This window comes from Pundamilia nyererei, unplaced genomic scaffold (genome assembly GCF_000239375.1).
Source record: "Pundamilia nyererei isolate P.nyererei 1_Seehausen unplaced genomic scaffold, PunNye1.0 scaffold00211, whole genome shotgun sequence".
Classification (NCBI taxonomy): Eukaryota; Metazoa; Chordata; class Actinopteri; order Cichliformes; family Cichlidae; genus Pundamilia; species Pundamilia nyererei.
The window spans coordinates 125,818-147,683 of record NW_005187612.1 but is presented as its reverse complement, the minus strand read 5'-3'; the positions used below and the strand labels follow the sequence as shown (position 1 = coordinate 147,683).

At 41.8% G+C, this 21,866-nt stretch overlaps 1 protein-coding gene across 1 annotated transcript in view; it reads right to left on the bottom strand.

Annotated features, from left to right (window-relative positions):
• The window catches only part of LOC102215892 (sodium/calcium exchanger 3-like), a 126,026-nt gene that overhangs the window by 29,409 nt on the left and 74,751 nt on the right, over window positions 1–21,866 (bottom strand). Inside the window, 1 exon segment of the mRNA XM_013914631.1 lies at window positions 21,066–21,258. Within this exon segment, the coding sequence (XP_013770085.1) occupies window positions 21,066–21,258 (193 nt within the window).

Sequence of the window (21,866 nt, the reverse complement as noted above, 5' to 3'; positions counted from 1 at the left end):
AGAAACGACAGTTTATTAGTATTATCATACTTTGAGGCGACTTTTGTTGTGATTTGGCGCTATATAAATAAAATAAAATTGAAATTGAATCATACTGCAGCAACTCATTTTGTCCTTCAGGCAGGCAAATGAAACATGTACCTTGCAGATTTTAACAACTTCGCAAATCAAATGCAAAACAATTTCCCGACAATATCCACAAATATTGATGAATCCACACTGTGGAGCACGAGTCTGCTGGTACTGCTGGTGAAACTGTGCTGTCCTTAAGGACAAACTCATGTTGCCTGGTGGGAGGCAACCTGTCTCAAAACAATTGAGGCCTACCTGCAATCACTCTCAGGCAGATTTGCGAATGCTTGCAAATAACTGTCGTCTAATTCATAAACCAGCAAGTTGCAATCAGTCTAAGTTAGCGTGCGATGATGAGCGCAACCCATCTGTGCAGTGTAGTCTTTGGGAAAGGGGGCTTGATTGGTTCCTAATTAGTTGTATTCTGGTATATTCCTATACAGATGCAAGGTTAGGTTGCAATTAAATCACTGTCCTGCAGCAACTACGTCACTGTTTGTGGATGAATTTTGGTTCTAGATGTTCTAGAGCAGGGGTGTCGAACTCCAGGACTCGAGGGCCCGTGTCCTGCAGGTTTTAGACATCATCCTGGGTCAACACACTTGAATCAAATGATTAGTTCATTACCAGGCTTCTGGAGAACTTCAAGACATGTTGAGGAGGTAATTTAGCCTTTAAATCAGCTGTGATGGATCAAGGACACATCTAAAACCTGCAGGATTCCGGCCCTCGAGGCCTGGAGTTCGACACCTGTGTTCTAGAGGTTCCAGCTGAAATGGCTGAATTTGTGACGTTTGCTGATTCATGGCTGTATTATCACAAACAGTTTTCAAAGTTGACCCTGTTCAATTGCAAAATGACAGCAGTTCGACTGCCACTTCACAGGCGACAAGATCACAAGCTCATTGCACTCATTGGTTGCAATATTTTAGTTAATGCTGCAGTCTCCAACCACTGTTTTTCCCCACTGTGACTGTAGCATTACACACCATCTCAGACTCTTTAACTTAACAGCTTGAAGCTCTCATTAAGGTTAACTGTCAGAAGGTTTGCCATGGCGATGACCAACTTACATACAGCAGCAGCCCACCTGACTTTGTTTCTTCATGTTTTCAAATGTTGTGGCTGCCAGTTCCCACTCACCCCCTACTGTAAATGCTTTCAGCAGCTTTCAATTATACATTTGCATCAGTTCTTTTTCCTTTGATGCACGGAGGGAGGAATGGATGGAAATGAAGCTGGAGGAAAAGATTTTGAAACAAAGAATATGGAATTACAACACACAGAAATAAAGAAACAAGCAAATAAATCGAAGAATGAAGGATGGAGCAGTCAATGGGGACTAACAGATGGAGAGACTAAAGCCAAACACAAAGATTCAGCGTGCAAAATCCAGGGCGGAAAAAAAGAAGCCCTGAAAAGCTCCACAGAGACGGAGAAGAAGAGTAAAAAATGAGGCCGATAAACCGGAACGACGCAACTTTATTGTAACTTCTATTTATCCATTCTCCATCTTTGTCACGGGCGGAAAACATCCTGAAATACGAGTAGTGTTGAAGACAAGCAAAGAGAGATAAATAGGCAACAGCCACTTTTCCACGTCTGACGTCATTCTGATCTTTTACCCCCTCCCGCCTCTTCCACTCTTTTCTCATCTGTTCTCATGTATGATTTAACGCTGCTCATCATATATTAATGATCTGGTCAAGTAAACGGCTGTCTTGAAGCAAGAATGTCACAACACGAGGGCAAAATCTACCTAACAGCCTTCCACTGTCGGTGTTGAGATTGGATTAACTTTAGCCAATTCTTCTTGTTTTTCCCCCGTAAGCATCGTTGGGGTTATTAAACTCTTCCTATTCTCAACATTCTCTGATAGGCTCATTACCATTCTTAGTTTTAATTAAAAATGCAAACCTATTTTTTAATAGCTGCACAGTTTCATCAAATCCAAATAGTCTTTGAGTCTTATATAACCAAAAAATTATTATACCACATTTGGTTGCTTTGGAAGGTTTGTAATCCTCATTGCAGTCAATATCTATTACTTAATGAAGCATGACCCATCTTAAGGCTGTCACCAAGGTGATTAACATTGTGCTTTATTACTCCAACCTTTGTTGCGTCACAGACCGACAATATTTTCACGGACTGGCCTTTAAGTTGTTGCGGATAAATACAACAAAATAAAACCAGTACCAGTTTAAAAAAAAAAAAAGATTTAGTCATAACACATGGGAAAAGACACAGGGAAACTGAGTTAACGATGAAAACGATAAAAAAATAAATACAGATTTAAACCCTGAAAACCATAAATTTCACACCCGAGCCTCAAGTCTCGCGGACCAGTACCAAACGACTCACGGACTGGTACAGGTCCGTGGCTCGGGAGTTGGGGATCGCTGCTTTATTACACTGCAATTGACAATGTTCAAATATGATTTGCTGGTACTGAATACAAGTCCAGATATAAAACAATGTGACATTATACCTAGGCTCTTTTGTTTGAATCATATAGCAGCGCTCCAGCTTTAAGCTTCAGGTAAACATACAAACATAACCACTTGTGCTAAAGTAGTTAGCATTACACATCGAATGACAGCTGTAGGAGAAAAAACTGAGCACATGTGTGCGGGGTGGCTGTTGCTCAGGTGGTAGATCGGGTCACCTACTCACCGGAAGGTTGGTGGTTCGATCCCAAGCTCCTCCAATCTACGTGCTAAATATCCTTGGGCAAGATATTAACCTGTTGCCCTCCAATGCATCCATCGGAGTGTGAATGCGAGTGAATGTTAGATAGAAGCAACCTTAGATAAAGTGATTGGGTGAATGCACGAGTTGTATAAAGCGCTTTGAGTGCTCAGTGAGAGTAGAAAAGCGCTATATAAGAACCAGTCCATTGACATGTGGAAAAACAGCTGACCCCCACCAAAAAAAACATATTTAAAACAAATGAGCGAAATAAAATAAGCTCATGCACGGCTGTATCTTGGCACCGTGTTGCTTTGAATTGAATGCTAATATTTCGTGCAAAACTCCTGAAAAAAGCCCGTATATGTAAAGCCAAAGGTTTAAATAATATACTCTTGGATTTGTGTGATATCACAGAGAAAGAATATCCAGGAGATGTGTTTCCTGCTGTAAACACAGAAGCCCCGCCCACCTGCTGTTCGGTCCTTCTGTTATTGAAGGTCAGCCAATCAGAAGAAAGTTGACTTAGAGCAAGAGGAAGTAAAACTGGATGTTTCAGCCAGAGGTTGAACTGATGGGGCTGCACTACATGATACATTTTTTAGAATTGTTAACATTCTGAAGCCACTCTAGTAGAATCCAAGATTAAAAATATGAACATATGGATAATGCAACACTCTATAATCAGTACTTTATTAGAAGTAGATGCCTTGTGAGCATATGGTCAAACATTAAGTTAATAATGCAGTTTTTACCTCTTGTTGGCACTATAACAGCAAAAGTCAAGGGAATAAACAAGTCAGCAGGACTCATCACGTTCAGCATCATTTACAAAACAGACTTCAGTTGTGATCCTAAACAATCAACAATCAACTGACTATGCCAAATAGTCTTCAGAAAATCTCACTTTGTGTCTCTCTAAGCAACGTCTAGACTTGATATACTGAAATTTCCTGTTGTTTATCTCAGAATATTGTGGTTTAGGACAAAGGTGTCCTCAGTTTGCAGTGAACTTCACATCATTCCTTGCTGATATTTACAAGTTGAGTCTTTGGCTTTGTCTAACCATGATTTAGTTCACTGAAATAAAAGTGTTTCGTCTTTCTTACAAAATGTTTGCTCTGCACTCTCTTCAGGTCCACAGCTATCTCTGTCTAAATGTCTTTTTTGTACTGGTAATGTATAAAGGAAGATCAGCGAGGCAGACACCAACAATCTGATGAGGTTTGAAATTTACTGCTTTTAGACGCGTAAGTCCAAATGGGATTCTCCAAATCTACTTAAGCAAGGATGCTCATACTTGCATTTTTTATGAATCAAAAGTAAACGTGTGTATTAATATTAAGACTAAAAGAAGACAAGTATTTTATTGTAAATTAGCCCCTTGAAAAAACTGATTATGTTGTAACACTGAGCAAGTAGGGGACGGTAGGGACGGTGAATACCAAGAGGTGTGTCCCAATTCATAGGCAGCATCCTTCGGAGGCCGCATTTGAAGGCCGATTATGTCACAGCCATGCGACGAAGGCTGCCCCAATTCAAAGGCTGCTCCAAATGCGGCCAACAAATGCGTCCTTCATTTCCCCGAATTTGAAGGATGGGTTGGGTGTGTCCTTCGTGTCCCAACCTATCCAAGAATTCATAGCGCGGCCCAGCCAATTCCAGTTTCCAACAATGGCGGCAGCTACTTAGTTTTAATGTTACTCTTTCTGGGTCACAAAATACACTTTTTAACCTATTTTCGGGCGAGAATGTAGCTGTGTAAACTTTAAATATGTGCTCGGTCCATCAAAACATCATATATTTGCAAAAGTTAAAAGACATTTTCGGAGAAGTCTGTTACCCACCAGCTCAAAGCTGACCGGGAGGTCGAGGCTCAGTAGAGTAGCGTGGTCTTTCGCTACACAGGTTAAACATGATTCATAAGTCATTTAGATAACTTAAATGTTATTTTTTGGCTGTTTTATTTGTTCGTGAGTAAATCGGTTTGGTTGAGATTAAAGTTATAATTTTCACACAGCTGAATAAACATCAAACAGAAAACTGATTAAACAAAAGTGTGAGATGTTCGAGAATTTACTCCAATTAGCGAGCAAGGAGCAGACGGCTGAATTTATTAAACTCCACCGGGACAGCTGGTGAGACAAATCTGAAGGCTAGACCATCCCATTTCACAGCCTTCTTGGTCTTCAGAGGACGCGGCCTATGAATTGGGACATACCTAAGAACAGCCTTGTCATACCTGCAGAGATCTGTTGCTGAGACAGTTCAGTTGTGACCCAAGTGATTGGTTGACAGCCCGATACCTTCCCGATACCTTTCCGATACCTTCCTGGCCTGGGAACCTTTAAGGTGGCGTAAGTGAGATATTGCATTCATAATTACATGCTTATATACACAATATGTGGTTTTTTATGTGGTGTCATAGGTCACCTGTCCACATTGCCCAGAATTTAAAAAAGTTCAGCGGGCTTGGAAAATGTTTTTTTCTCAGTGCATGGAAAAAGGCTGTAATTAAGAAAATGACATTTCTGAGTGAGTGGCGTGAATATAGATGATCTCCTGCCTTGCTTGAGTAATGACACCTTTGGTTGATTGACTGGCATTAGCAGCTCAAGGTGAGGGCTTTTAAGCAGTGGGATATATATATCACCATGCCAACCACTGCCAGGGCTGCGTGCGGCAGCTCGCCAAAATCTCTCTCACTCTCTCCGTCTCTTTCGGTCTCCGCCCCTGGCACATGAAAATCTACCACTTGTCTCTTTCTCTCCCTTCAGTCTTCTTCATTTACTCCTCCTCTTTCCGTCTGCCCTCTTGCACTCCTCCCATCACCACCCGGGGTGCCGACAGTTGGTCTTACCAAATGTGAGCCGTTCTCCAAATCCTCTTCTCCTTTTCGGCCCTATTTGTTTTATTCATCTCCCTCTAGCCATCATTTGCTCCCCTTCTCTCTCTCTCTACCTCCACCTGCCCTTTCCTCTCCCTCTTGTCTTTTATTCCCAGCGATTCATCTATCTTCTTCCCTCCACCGACTCTGCCTCTGTCTGTCCTTTTTCCTTGCCCTTCCCTCCATCCGTTCATCTTCCTCCCTCTCTTTCCATTTACTGCCTGCCCCTGAAACCTATTTATCTTCCTCTGACATCTCCACCACTCTCTTTCTCTCTGCCCCCTTCATCAGTCTATCCTTCTTCTTCTACCTATCACTCACAATACCTGCACAAGTGTGTTTATAACCTGGAGGTCTCAAGAGGTTTTTATCATTGTCCATCAGGCGAAATGAGAGTAAGGAAAGTGAATGAGCTGCACAGGATATCTCTGGGCATCGTGATGCTGTCACATGTATGAATTCTAAAAGCCGGTGATGTCAGTGAGCATACAACTCTCCAGCTGCTGTATTTAACAATGCAATAACTGATCACGTCAGCCTGATCAGAGGGATGAAACACTGCAATTCATACTTGAATAGGGAGAAAAAAATGCACTAAATTATTATTAAATTTAGGAACGATGTGTGTCATTGAAAGCCGTGACATCAGGGTCGCTGAAATGAGCTGAAATGGGGATTTATTGATCTGCTTTGCTTGTCCTGCTTGTGGTAAAGAGCAATTCGACTATATCAAGCACCAGGCAGTCACATTATGTTCCAGCTCAGCTGCCAGCCGATCAAATCACATTATGAACGTGTGCAGGGCTGTCTTTTGACATGGAAATTAAGAAGCTCATCGTTATGGTGAGTAATCACCACGATGTATTTGAACAAAGTTAGTTGGGCAGCTACCTCATCCTAAAAGAAGTCATGAGGTATTGGCTGCAAACTAATGAGGGTAAAATGCACTATGAGCACATAAGCTAAACAATTATACTCCTTTTGAATTGATCTCTTGTGGCTACCTATACAGTTGCAGTACCTTCATTGCTGGCTCCAAAGAGCTCCTCACAGCGCACTCTTGAACATATCTCTGCTTTTTTCAGTTGTTTATTGGATCAACAGATCTCTCTCCAGTTTACCCTTCACCTGCAACTCTACCTGCTACTCATATATATATACACTGACCATGAAGACTGAAAGCCTTCTCCACACTAAGCTTTACTGGCAATGCATTTATTCCATAGTGAAGAAATCAATAATCACAAGCCATAAAGCACACTACCAAGTGCTTGTGAAAACAGCGAGTGTTTGTGCATGATCTATGTGAGTCTAGTTCCAGTCCACTCTGTGCTGACATTTTAAAAGCACTGGTCAGTCTTTCTTAAACTTTTTTTTTTCTCTAGCAAAACAAACTGCTTAAACGTTCCCCCGCTATTAATGCACAGACAAAATAACAGAGAAGGAAGAGTAGGCACAAAGGAGGACGATGATGATGCAGGATTATAGACGGCAAACGCTGGAGCACTGAGAAGAAACACTACGGCAAAAGGGATACACTGTATCATTCTCTAAAATGAAGAGACAGACAAAGAAGAATAAAAGTGAGGTGATGACAGGCACAAGAGTTCGATCGAGAATTAGTGGAGGACAAAAAAGAAATCGAAAGATTAATAAAAAGGCAGATGAGAGATAGACGCATGGATGTTGAGATCAGGGCAGAAAAACAGGACAGAGAAGAAGAGAGCAGGGCAAAAACTGAAGGGAAAGTAAGTAGAGAGGGAAAGATAAGGGACAAATGGGGAGGGGGGAGGGCAGCAGGATGAAACAGATAATGTGGTAAATAGAGTCAGATGGAGAGAAGAAAAAGAACTGGAAAGGAGAGTGAGTGCTTATGTGAGTCACATCATCTCCACAAGCTATCAGTGATTTTAATGACTCTGACATCAGTGTGTGTGTGTGTGTGTGTGTGTGTGTGTGTGTATGTGTGTGTGTGTATGAGTGTGTATCATACTAGATTACCCTGAGGTAATGCAGTCAGGAACTGGCTCATCACTCTTCTACAATAGCGTACATTCATCATGTCAGAGTGAGGTTTCTCAAGCACTGGACTGAGACCCAAAACAGGTTGCAAGTTTCACCGGTGGGTTCCCACTAGATTGATGCAAGAGGATATGAATTGATATCCTTTGTGAGTGTGAAACTGATAAACTTCAAAGCAAAAAACAGCTGGTAAAATCTGAACAGAAACTAATTTTTATTGCTTGTTCTATGTACTTATAAACTCTACTCTGTAAATGTTCTGCCTGAATAGATAAAGGGGACTGCAGTCTATTGTTTTGATGAAACTACACAATTACCAACCAAGCTAGCAAGCTAGTTAGCAAACAGACTGCAAACGTGTTAGCCTGGATAGCTTCTTTGTCTTTGAATAAAAAAACAACCAATCTGCAACAGAATCTGACACTCTTTTAAAAAAAATATATACAAGTGTTAAAAAGTGTAAAGATTCTTTCAAAATTAGTTAAATGCACAAATGAGCCAATAATAACATTGAAATTAGCAAAATACGGGTTTTGTATGAGTTTAGTAGTAAGACAGCTAACATGCTAACTGACAAAGAAAGTAATCTAGCAATAAAATCATATTGATCAAATTATGTAAAATTCTGATGAAAAAATTAAAATAGAAAGAATCTAAGAGAGTTATTGTGACTACTATCGACTGCTCGATGGCTAGCATGTTAGCTGTTAGCTATGTTAGCTAACCAACTACAAATGATTTTAAACTGCTAGATATAAAAGTGATGGCTTTTATTGGATTATTGGATTCACATAATGTGATTTTTCAGAGTCAAAATTAATCTTTTAAATCATCATAAATAAATAAAAAACTGAATACTGTTATTATCATCACCTACAAACATCTCCTTCCATGGAAAAATGTCCCACCTGCAACTGACCCAGTTTATTGTTTTATTTAAACACTTATCAACTGATTGCACCTGATTGCTAACACAGCTGCAATCAGAATATGTCTCCTATTTACATTAAAATCTGCCTGGTTTTCTAGTTTGGTAATTCCAGCCAAGCTGCAGAAACAGAAGCCTTGCAGTCTGAGGCTGCTGTTACGATTTCACTTGATTTCATTAGTTTGTTACTGCCATCGGAGCTAAAGGTCAACGCTCTGGCAGAATTTAACAATCCCCTCCAACAAATCAGAGGGCAAACAGTTAGTTAGTATGAGGCAATGGCTGCAGTATAACTGCAAGATGACTGAAGTGAAAACAGAAAAAAGGGAGATAAACTTTGCTATTGTTACTTTTCTCAACAGAACAAGTTCCTCTGGGTTTTGCGAAGCTATGATGGGATGTTTTATTTTTTTATACTTTTACACTTTATAGATCAAACTATTAAATGACAGAAAATTATCATTATTTATCATTGCTGGTAGATTTACCAGTAAAAATGTTACATTTAAATGACAGAACAGAAGCAGATGACAGAAATAGATGAGTATTTAAAAATATATTTATATAGATATAAATATATATAGATAGATATATAAGATGGCATAGAAAAGAGTGCTTTGGTTGAGCGTCTTGGCAGTTACATGTTGGTGTTTTAGATCCAACTGAGGACACTGCACTCTCATATGGTAGCAGCTTCTCAACTTCAAACTAGTCCACCCTAAGGCACATCCTGCTTTATTTTCTATTTTACTCTAAATGGGACAATGACTTATCAAATGAACATCATGCTATAATAGTATTATAATATGGCTTAACAATAGCTAAATGGCAAACTTACCAAGAAAGTGTTTAAATGAAGCGAGGAGTAGGTTAAAAATAGACTTAAAGTTGGACTTTGGTACATAAGAAGTTGCTCTCTGATGGCCCTTAGAGAAACGCGGGGTGAGAATGCAGTGGTGGTTTCCTGAGTTTATGAAAAAGTGAGAGAAGTGGTGTAAATCATAAGCTCATATTTCCTTCTTTTGAACACCAAAGTCCATGAAGCAAACACCAAAACTGCAATATGAAGCAATGATTTTAGTCAGCCTGCTGAGAAAGAGTCTAAAAGCTCTAAGGAAACCCACAGTCAAAATAAAGAACTGGAAAAGTGGCACTCCAGCTGACCCAACCCATGTAACTCTACCTTGGCCTTTTAATAAACCGAACTGTGTGAGTCCTTTAGTGTGGTTTCAGCATGGCAGGGTGGAGACCGGTGGAACTGGGTGGGTGGGTGGGGGGGGGGGGGGGGGGGGGGGGGCTGTGCGGTTGTGGAGCAGAGACTACAGGGGGGTACGGTGGATACAAAAGGGCAGGGACCAGCAGCCCTCTGCAAGAACTCTTGGTAGGTCTCAGAGCCATGATTACAGGGTGTGCACAGTCCACAGGGGTTTGATGACAGGGATTCATTGGCAAGAGTCAGCGTGTGCGTGTGCTTGTACTCTGTGTGTATGTGGGTACATAACTCAGACTGTAGAGTGTGTTTGTGTGTGAGTGTGTGCATACTTGGCAATGAAAATTGCTGGAACTGCAGGGCTAAAAAAACAACCACAGGGGAGCATGTAGGGCGATGCAGTACAAAGACAGAGACACACAGAGCGCGAGTGGCAGCAGAAACAGGGAGTGACGGGGATTCTAGATGGCAGAACAGAAAGAGAGATTTAAGGAAAGGAGGAAGACACAACGACAGCGACGGAGAAGCACACATCCAGAAAAAGACGGAAGCAGCAGGCTCAGCATTTCAAAGCTGTTCTAACTGAAGGCTGATTTGGATTCTAGCAACACAACATCATGTTTCTGATATGATGTGAAATCTCTCCAACTTCGGTGGTCAGGTCACTGGCTTCGTCTCACACCCCACAAATCAACAGAATTTTTGTTTTGCTGCTTAAACAGCAGCACCGCAAGAGGAAGAGGCAGAGGAAGGGAGGGCAAGAGGAGCCAGAGGCAGGGATTACAAATGGGTAAAATTTGTGTTTAGAGAAAGCCCGGGGTGCTCTTTGGTTACGTGTGTGCGGCACTGCAAGTTGAATAACTGTAGTAGGGAGAAAAATGTCAATAGGCAAACAACAGATGGTGGCTGCCACATCAATTTTGATACACAGCTGAAACGTAAGACGCTCGGGCCCGCACACACGAAGAGAAACGGATGCACACGCACAATGAGGCGAACAGAAGGCTTCTACCGTTGTAAAAGATGTTGACTTAAGCTACTTACTCTGACTGCTCTGGCATTAAAGGAGATGAAGAAAAGTAGGGGGATAGGAGAGGGAGAAAAGAGTCAAAAGGCACAGAGAAGGAGGAGAAACAAGAAGAGGTGAGAGAGGAGAGGAAAAGGGAGGATAAAAGCTCGCATCCTCTCTATCCTCCCTCTTCCGCTCCTCTCTGTCTTTACTTTTGCTCTCCGACTCTGTCATTTAGTCTATCTCTGACTGCTCTCAGTCTTTCTCTCTGTCAGGCAGACCATGACTGCGCCCAAATGTGATTTGCTTTTTAATCTTCATAATCCACTTGGCCAATGAATGTTTTGCTTTACTAATTAAAGAACAAACAATGGACGTGTGTCCCTCTCTCTTTCTATCTCACACACACACAATAGATGCGGTAGATGTTTCCATATCTCGCAATAAATCTTCGAGAAGAGTGGGCAATGGGGGGGGGACGCGAGAAATTATGGAGAACGTGATCAGACAGTCGGTAGTTTTGGAACTTCCGGTGCAGACAGCAGAAAAACAAATCCTTAGAAGAAAACTACAAATCAAAAAAAAGAAAACAGACAACAAGGCTCCTTTTCCCACTCCTATAATTTCTCCCTTTTATTCTTTATCTTTCTGTTCTTCGTTTTTCCGTCGTCTCCGCTTTATTGTGCTTACAATGGGAGGGGATCAAAAGTTGCTAAGGCAACAAACGGGGAGAAGACAAGAAAGAGGAAAAACTCTCGCGGTTATGGAGGCATCCTGACGTTTTTCAGCAGAACAAAGGGGGGAGGGGGAGTTTAAAGTGTTTATCTGTCCATTTGCAGGCTGTCATTTGAACCTAAAAGGATGCGGGCCTTATAGAATAGACAGGATTAGAATCCAGCTGACAGAATAAATAAAAATTGTCATGAAAAGCACAAAAAATATGTATCGCCCTGATGTCTATTGTTATAAAAAGCTACAGAGTCTTCCTGTATAGCACCTCACTTTCTAAGTTTAAACTGAACCAGTGAGTCTGTGTTAATGAGGAAATTCTCCATTTGGCTGCAAACAACATACTTTTCTGCACCATAATGCAGCCTCAAGAGACAATTGGAATAAATGTAAATGCTGTCCTAATCCACCTCTATATACACACCATAAAACTTTCAATTAAATCTGCCATCATGGAGTATTCATAGCACCTTATCATCAGAGCAGGAGCTCTCAGACTACAGGCTCACTAGCAGTTCCTTTTCCAAAAGTAAGAGGAGAGGCAGAGCCTTCAGCCCTGAGCCATCCTGTAGTTATGCTGCTATAAGCCCAGACTGCTGTGGGACTTCCTCTGATACCCCTTCTTTTCACTCCCCACATGTTCAGATATCACCTGCCTGTCTTCCTGTTAAAAAGGAGTTCTTCCTTCCCACTTTTGCCAAGTGTTGCACACGGGGGATCATCTGATTGCTGAGGTTTTCTCTCTAATATTGATGAAAAGAGCTTAAATTTTTCACCCAGAGAACTACTGCTCACTGGACATCTTCTATTTCTCCTACCGTTCGAGATGGTCGTGTGTGAAAATCCCAGCAGATTTCTAAATACAGAGTCTGAGGCTTTAACCCAGAGTTTTGAGTTGTTGTATCCTGGTTTAATTTTTGGTTTGCTTTTCCTTCCTCGTGTGTTTAGGTTAAATCTAACTTACCTTGTGTTTCACTGTCGGTCTTATGCGTCTAGCTGCTTCCTAGTCTTTTAATTTGGTGCTTTGTCTTTAGTTTTGCTTCTCTTGTTACATCATCAATGATTTGTTCCCCAGATGTTACTGCTTGCTGATCATCTTTTGAACATGGTGATAGAGTCTCTCTTCCACTGTTTGCTGCGTGTTCTTCTTGCTCTGCTTGACCTGAGTTTCCTCAGCATCCTTATGATCACTTGGATTTTTTGGACCAAGAAGCATTAAAGCTTGTTTATCCTTGTCTTAAGGGTCGTGGATTTGGCTTGATAAAACTTTATCCTTCACACAGGTTTAGTAGTATAGTAACTAACACGAAACATTCAAAATCACCTAAATCACCTTACATACTCTGATTCTTAGTGTGAACTCGAGCAGGTCGTTTTGCCTTAACGCACCGAGTTTCTACCTTGTGTCTGGGTGAATAGATGCATGCATTAATGGATAATTGAACAGCCCTACCTAAACAAAAGTGGTCGGTGAGTGTGTGTCCAAAGATTTTGCTTGTTCACTTGAAAAACAAGGCCTGAAAAATGTACACAAAACAATCTATATACCTACTAAAAATAAAATAGAAGATGATTTAATTTATTTATTCATTAAACTACACATGTATATTATTCTAGGTCTAACACAACATAGGGTCACTCTTAAAACAGAGATGGTATATTATGTATAAAAAGAAAACGTCTGTGAAAATAAGAGAAACAAGCATGGGACTACAAGAGTAGCGGCCTAACCTAGAAAAACGTGTGTCTGATTTGTTAATGATGTACGAGTGCACAACTAATGCAGTGTTAGTAGGCAAACACTGTGTGATCAGTCACGTTTGTCCAATTAACTTTTGAAATCAAAATAAAACACATCATTACAATTTCAAGATAGCACCCAGAAGCTGTTTTGAAATGTGCTCCATGGTTTTAGGGTGTATTTTTCTAATAAGAGCTCTGCTGCATAAATATGCCCGGCAGGAAGCACTATCCATCTTAACTAACCAGGAAAAAAGCCAGTGTGTGTGTGTGTGAGACACAGATACACTGCTCGACAGCGTCAACGTGTGACATTCACACAAAGCAGCAGGCAAACATCCAAACATTGAATGACAGAAACATGTTTGGAGCATCGTGTTTGTGTTTTTCTGCTGCGTGATTGAATATTATTACCAAATATGTGCTCAGACTTTTTTATCCTGGTGTCAGCTCCATCACGTCTGATAAACAGCACGTGCCAAGTTTAATCACAAATGATGATTTAAAGAAAAAAGTTTAAGAAGTGTGCTGACTGGCAGGATCGACACGCTGTGAAGAGATGTGCATTGTTTGTAAAAACCTGAAAGCGCTGTGATTGCGCTTGTGTGTTTGTGTGTGAGTTTGATGATCTGACACCAGCTAGATGAGCAACATAGATGATTGTGTGGAAATGAAGCTAGCTGCTGACACACAAACACAAGCACCTGGAGCAGCAATCAAGCTGAAACACTGACTCTGCGTCTGTATTTATATGCACACACACACACACACACACACACACACACACACACACACACACACGCGCGCACACGCGGTGGATTTGGAGTTCAAAGGATGTTTTATTTTGGGAACAGCTTCGGGTTAGTCACCCTACATTGGTGACAGACGGAGAAACAGGTTGCAAATATCAAACACTTTACAAGCACCGCAACATGCTCAAACACCCACGCAAACACATAAACACACACAGACTCACATTCTCGCTCTCCGTGTATTTCCTTCTTTTCTCTGTCTCTTAATTCCGAGAAACATCTCGCCAAAGGGAGGATGTGTTGTTTTAAACTTGCTAGCTTGCTTCTCCTTCACCAGCAGCTAATGTATGATCACAGCTCTTCTGACAGCTTCGTCAAAAACACTAAGAAATTGTGTTCAGGCTCATTAAAGCATAACGCACAATGGCAGGATGCTGGGATTAGAGCAGATGAAGTGGTGCATTCTGGGTAGTGTTTGAGTGGATATCTGTGATATAATTTTGAAGCAAAATGATAAATACTGTATCACTCAGGGGATTGTCGTGTGAGTCTAAATGATCTAAACTCCTCAAACACTTACTGTCCAGTTGTATCAGAAATGCTTTAGATTCCCCCAGATGTGTCTCGGGTTGTACTTTTAACTCCATTCACAGAGTTTAACCAGTCAACATAAGCATAGCCAACTACAGCATGTGAAAGTGAGCACTGTTAACATGTGGGGTTAAACGTTACAACACTTTTACATTCTCGCTGTGTACCTGGCCTGTACCACTACACTTGCTGTCTCTGGAACATCTCCCCCATTCCGTCTTTCACATAATGGTATGATCCCAGTCTGTCTTTGCATGTGATTGTTACCATCAAAATAAAGTCCCACCCCTTCCTGCATGGATTCCCAGCAGAGCTGAAGATTTGGCTCCGCATACAGTCGACCCATTAGTAATTGAGATGTGAAATTATCCGGCCCATAAACGGTAAGTTTGACCTCTAAATCTCGAAGCATGAACGACAGTTACAGCTGTGTAACTCTGACAGCTTTGTGAGGACGGTAGTCGTGAATACGTGTTGTCCAAGTGCGTAGCTTTTCCGTAGGACCAACACAAAGCTATGCACAGCTTTGCGGATCATTGTTGTTATACCTGTTTACTGTCACCAGGGGGCAGTGTTAAAAACACTCCTGTGAGCTACTCTTGCAACCATCTGTTGTTGTGCTTTGAACGAGCTGCAGAAAAGAGCCAAGTTGGAACATTCAAAGAGGTGAAGTGAAACAAAGTGTTCAAATTCTGCGGTCATGTTCAGGCTCATTTTTCTACCTGCGTAAAGCGTAATCTCCATATATCTCCAGCGCACATCTCCAAAATAGACGCTGCCTGATTTTTGGAGGTCTCAACACAAGCATGTCTGCATAGGTTGCATAACTTTAATCGTTCACCCTGCACAATGGCATGTTAATGCGAATGGATACAAGTGCAGCACCATCCACCCACACATAATGTAAATACAGTCGATGATCCTGGATGACCTCACAGTTTAGTCACTGGTAATATTCAGCTCTTCACTGAATTCACTAATACAGTTCAGAAAACACCAGCCAGCATTGCCCGCTTTACATTCACTAAACACCACAGATGGTCCTTGTTATTACAGCTTTTCCTCTCATTATGCAAAATGAAACCCCCCCCTTACATAAACCATATCGAATAAATGAGCCATGCAGGAAGCTAAGATGTAGCTTTACCTCAGTGTTTCAGTACGGTGTTATATTTGGTTCTAAAACTACTTGTACAAAGACATATTCCATTCTTATGAGCTAATATTAGCCCACGCACGGTAGCATAATATAAATAGTTCATATAAAATCTGCCAACAGTGGCAATCTTTTGATCACAGTCAGAGCCCCTTTGGCTGTAATCGAGAAGCTTGGCTGATAAATCCACCAGTTTTTTTATTCTAAGCCATCCGAGGGAGCAAAAAGCTGAACAGGTGCTGGAGTAAGTATGGAGTTCACACACACAAAACCAACATCCATCCATCCTCTTCCACCTATCCTTATCAGGGTAAAGCAGGGAGGGGGATCTTGGGAGCCTATCCCAGCTACCATACAAAACCAGACAAAAAACAAAACAAAACAATGACCCCCCCCCCCCCAAAAAAGACAACAACCCATAACACATATGCTGCAGAGCATTTTTCAGAACTCAGTCGAAGTTAAATACCTCATCATTCATATGCTCACATACTTTAAAAAAGTCCCAGAAATGGTAAGGATGCTTTGGTATGTAAAGTGAGTGCACACTATATGCACACGTGCACACACACAGTGCAAGGCAGTAATTGAACAGGCGTTGGCACAGTTCGGTGGCGACACCTGTTTCAAATTTATAATGAGCAGCCAGGGGAGTGGACCACACGCAAACACAGCCACAGACGCACGCACACACATTTTTCTGCAGCTTGGCTGTGAATCTGCACTAAGCTGCAGGTCATAGGGAGGCTAAGAATAAACAGACCCTACTGAGCGTATCCCTCTCTTTCCTGCTTCTGTATATAGTACTCACACGCCCTCTGATTAACAAAGGCCTACCAAAGGCAGAGGCGGCAGATAAAGACCTGCAGACAGAAAACGGAGCAAAGCTTGTGAAGTCCGATGGGGAAAAACAAAAGGGTAATTAAAAAAAAACATTCATTCATTAATTAGCTGAACAGAGAGAGAATTAATTCATTGCTGCAGCATTTAATGGGAGTCCAGACAGTAAAGAAATGTAGATGCACAGTGCTATGGTGGGTAACATATACTTTTACATATACTGGATCCTCCCATTTGTGTTTACATATCACTCTGGATTTAATCATTATTTATTATTAATCTCTGGCTCTCTTCAACGGTGTGTCTTTTCTCCTGTCTTCCTCCCCCCCAACTGGTCATGGCAGATGGCTGTCCTTTCCTGTGTTAAAAGGGAGTTTTTTGTTCCCACTGTCACCAAGTGCTTGCTCACAGGGGTCCTTCGATTGTTTGGGGTTTTTTTCTCTGCATAATTGCAGGGTCTTTACCTTACAATACTGAGGTGACTGTTGCTGTGATTTGGTGCAATATGAATAAAATTTAATTGAATGTGACTGAGTGAACTGCACAGCACCGTATTCAGGTCCGACTTGACTCACCCACAGACTTGCTTATGCTGTTAGGTCGACGCCTTGATGCAACTGAGACATCTAAATATTGATACGTGCATCTGTATCTCATAACACTGATGTATTCCATCCCAGAAAGTGATACAAGAACTGGCTAACACGGTCGCTTTTGTGTTACGCGTGTATGTGGCCACATTCGTCATTTTTCTCCTGTCACGTACTTTGCAGTGTAACGGTAGAGCTTTAGGTGTTTGCTGCATTAAAGTTTTAGTTTCACTTCGCTTCTGCGGGAGCCCTCATACGTGACAGGCTCCTTCAAGCGGCACACACCCGGTTTTTAAAGCTGGATTTCTGTTTGAATGATGACATCATCTGGGTTTATTTTCAGAAATCTGAAAGCTGCTTCTTCGTCTTCCTTTTAAGAGGATGTGCAGGTTGAGTAGTTCTCCTCACGACTGACATTAATGTGTAAAAATGGTTTTGCTTAATAAAGGGAGGCTCCATCTTGGGCTTCTGAGAGCGGACACCTTCAGCACGACCTCTTGGAGTATCTGTGATGTAGGGAGGCAAAAGAAAAAAGGGCTTTTCCTTTGTGGGCTCAGCGTAGCATTACATTATCTTCTATAATGAAATCGAGTGGAAGCGCCTCTTCCTTCTCTTCACTTCGCTTTTCCTCTCCTCCTGTCAGTTCAGCTCCAGCAACTTTTAGATTTCCCACAAGATTTTTTTCAGCTGCACCTGACTCGCCCTTCGTCATGTTTCCCCCGTCTCAGTCCGTTCTCCTCCTATCACCGCTTTACCGTTTTCCTGAGCTTTAAGCAAAGCTCATTTCGGCAGACAGTGTGAATGACAGATTAATGTGGGGTTGCTTAAATGCAGGATATAGGCGAAAGAGGGTAAACAAAACAATTACACAGATTGGAGGAGAACTCAAGGAAGTGGAGGGAGGCGTGTGGACACTGAGTTATGTCTGGGTTGTGATCCAGCTGAATTGCTTTGGCAGCAAGTCCCTGTTCTTATGATGTTGGCTGGAGAAGATGGGGAGAAGGATGTAATTAAGAAGAGAAGGTGGAGGGAAATAAAGGTGCCAGGTAGAGCGAGAGGAAGGGAGAAGAGAAGGAAAAGTCTGACAATGTAAACAAGCAAAAGGTGAAAGGCAGATGCAAATGAAGAGAAGTCAAAGGTGCGCAGAAGCGAGGGATAAGTGAGAAAGGAGAGTGATGGGAGGTGAGGTATGAGGAAAAGGTGGAGAAGTAGGAGGAGGGCATGAGAAAACTCATCTAAAAATATGCCAGGAAAATATGTGAGAGATTAGTATGGAGAAAACATGATGAACTACAGAAATGTGATGAGGCAAAGGCAGAAAGCAGAGGGAGAAGGAGAAACGAGTGCAGCAGATTAAAGCAGGTTCACATTAGTGTGCAGGAGGATTTTTGACAAGTAGTTCAAAAGCACAATGATGAAAAGAGAAAGCACGCAGAGAGGGGCAGCAGCGAGAGAAGATGAACAATAAGTGAGCACGGACTGAATCAGTGAAGTAAGAGAGAGAGGGAGTGAGACGAGAACGAAAGGGGTAAAACTGTAAAGAGAAAGAGCCAGTTACTGATAACGAGGGCAGATCGAGCCACCTTAAACCCAAAGTCGAGAACTGATTGGGTTTCTCGTGAATCAGAAGTGGATGGATAGACTTATTTAAGTATAAAAAACAATATCACATGGAGAAAAAGCAAAGGAAAAATTAGTTATAAGCGCTGACCGGCGAAAAGAGCGAGGAGATGAAAGGTTAGGGTCGGGGAGTAAATGCAGAGGTGAAGAATAGAAGGAGCGAGGCGGGAGACGCCAGGATGGATAGATCAATTTACCACAGGGGCTTTCTCACCAGCATATCCCTCGCTCAGCTGGCTCACGCTCCTTTACATGGAAACATTGGATTATCGATCCACCCCCTCCTTTCCCCAGCAGTCACCCTGCTCGTCTGAAGCAACAGCTTCAAGGCCTCTCAGCGTCTTTGCTTTTGCTTTTGTATTTGATGCAAACTATACACTGCCTCCATTCCTGCTCAGCTCACAGTCTCAGTCACAGAAGGCATCTCAGCTTCTTTTGCAAGTGCTTTGGTTGCTAGCAGACACTTGCTAACTAACCACAGAGCTGTAGCAAAAGCTAAGGAAATCCCCAAAAGTTGATTCGGTTCATCTGGATGTAGCGTTTTTGTTTTTTGCCAACATTTTCACCTTGCAAACAACCTCCTGCAACCACTCACCAACTGATCTGGGACAACACTTTTCCATAGCGAGTGGTGGTTACCAGTGCATGACTGACTGGTCTCTATGCTTGTGTGACTTTGGCTTTAGCAATCTAAACTAACTAACATACACTGTTGGTTGATGTAGATCAGCAGAATCAGAATCAATAGCTTTTTGTTTTTGCAGCAGTCGTTTATATGCACGTTCTGTAGCAGTTCCTTTAAGAATATTAAATACATTAACTATGACTCCATGACTCCCATATATACACTGAGTTATTCTCCGATGCTTCATAAAAACATGCCCTTCACTACTAATCTACATCCAGCAGAGGAAGACGCTCATTGCTGCTTATGCTTGACCCACAATGTTGCAATCTCTCATGGTTGAAACACACTCTACTAAGTTATCTTTTTAATCCTCTTTAGCAAACACACCACCAATAGTTTCACTTTCAGCTAATCTGATCTGCTGCAGTCTCAGACCCACTGATACCAGCTTTCTATTTAACCTCCTGTGCTCACATAACAGCAGCTCTCAGAAGACTGCCTCAGCTTTACAGTTTGCATTGTTTGATTACATTTAACTCTTGTCGTTTGCTTTAGCTTCTCTCGCACTCCCTTTCATCTCTCCCTGACCTTGCAGCAGTGACTGCACCATCAGCACATTGCTCCGTCCCAAACGCACAAGAACACGCTATGACCTGTGCTTTAAAGACGCTCTGCTTAGAGGTTTGCTGGTGTCAGACGTTTGTGCTCATTTGTAAATTCTAATCTTTTGCAATCGCAAACCACTAAATAGAACACCGGCCCTTCACCTTATCCAACATTTAGTTCTAATCTTAACTCCAAAGCCATAATTGTTCTTCTCAAGCAGAACTTTGAAGGCAAATATCCCCCAAAGGGTCAAAAACCTAAATCTAGGTTTAAACTTAAACCTCACACACACACACACACACACACACACACACACACACACACACACACACACACACACACACACACACACACAGAGCTTTTGAAAACACACCAATGTCATAACACCACCTGGCTCAGTCCTTATTCACTGTAACCTTGTCAATCTAATAAAATATTCTTAAATTATGCGCAGATGTCCTCACGCTTACATCTAAAAGTCTAATTGGTCCTCATACATATAGATATGTGAAACCACACACACTCTTACACACACACGTACGCAGAGGGCTTGCTTTATGGGCCCCGAGTGGCGTTGGAGAAACTGCATTCCCAACCATTTTATGTATTGGTCAATTTAACACCGCTAACTTCAGCATATTAAAAATGCATGCGCCCAAGGACGCAAGAGCAATTTTATGAATGTGTATGTGTGCACCCATGTGTTTGCAAGCATTTAATGCAGAGAAGCCTGCCTGGAAATGTGACATTATTACACTGTTATCTACCTAATAGAGCCATTTATACAGCAGAATACTTGATTAACCTACACAGCAATTTCTGAATAGAAATCAATCACAGGAAGGAAAACAGAGGAAATGTGAGGGTGTCAATGTTGATCCAAAAATGTCCCAGTCTCCATATGATGTCACACCAACCGCAAAATGTAAAAAATACACCAGGACGGTGTTCAAAGGTGGATGAAATGTCATGCAGACAACAGCGAGGTACTCACATGGTCTCATCATTCTGAAACTCCAGCTTGCCTGCAGCCATTTCGTAGTCCTCCCCTCCCTTAGCGGTTCCATCCAAGGTTCGATAGGGAATGGCGACCAGGCCTCGAGCCCCCGACGTCCTGAGCACCTTCACCTCCATCACGCCAACACTTTCACTCACCCTCTGAGTGGCACTTTCAAATGTAAAGATGCCTAAGAATTAATGAAAGAAAGAATTTATTTCACAGGGGAGAAACACTAAAAAGCTTGACAAACACCTACACACTCACGCACTAGCTTGCTCTCAGAGGTGTACGGTATATACTGTACAGTAAGAGGATAACAGATCACTTCCCACTCTCTCTAGATGAAACACAATGGGTAAACACCCACTCTCCACTCATCCACCTGCATTTTTAACTCCCTGGATGTTTTCAAATTGCAGAAAAATGTCGCAACACTGGAAGAACGAGCTCTTTGTCACCTTCTAATGATGCTGTTTTATGGACACCCAGAGGCGACAACCTATGGCACACCAACAGATTCATGTGGACTCCTGATAGCAGTAAAGCACAGGTTTACAGTGTGCAAAAAGCTTTTCTACTTTGCAGTGTTAGCACAAGGTAGGCGCTTCGCAAAACAAATATGTCTATTTGAATATTGTAGAATCAAATACCAAGAAATAGTGAGAATTGAAATTTCAGTTTACAAAATTTTTAGATATACAGGGTGGGCCATTTCTATGGATACGCCGTAATAAAATGGGAATGGTTGGTGATATTAAAGTCCTGTTTGTGGCACATTAGTATATGTGAGGGGGC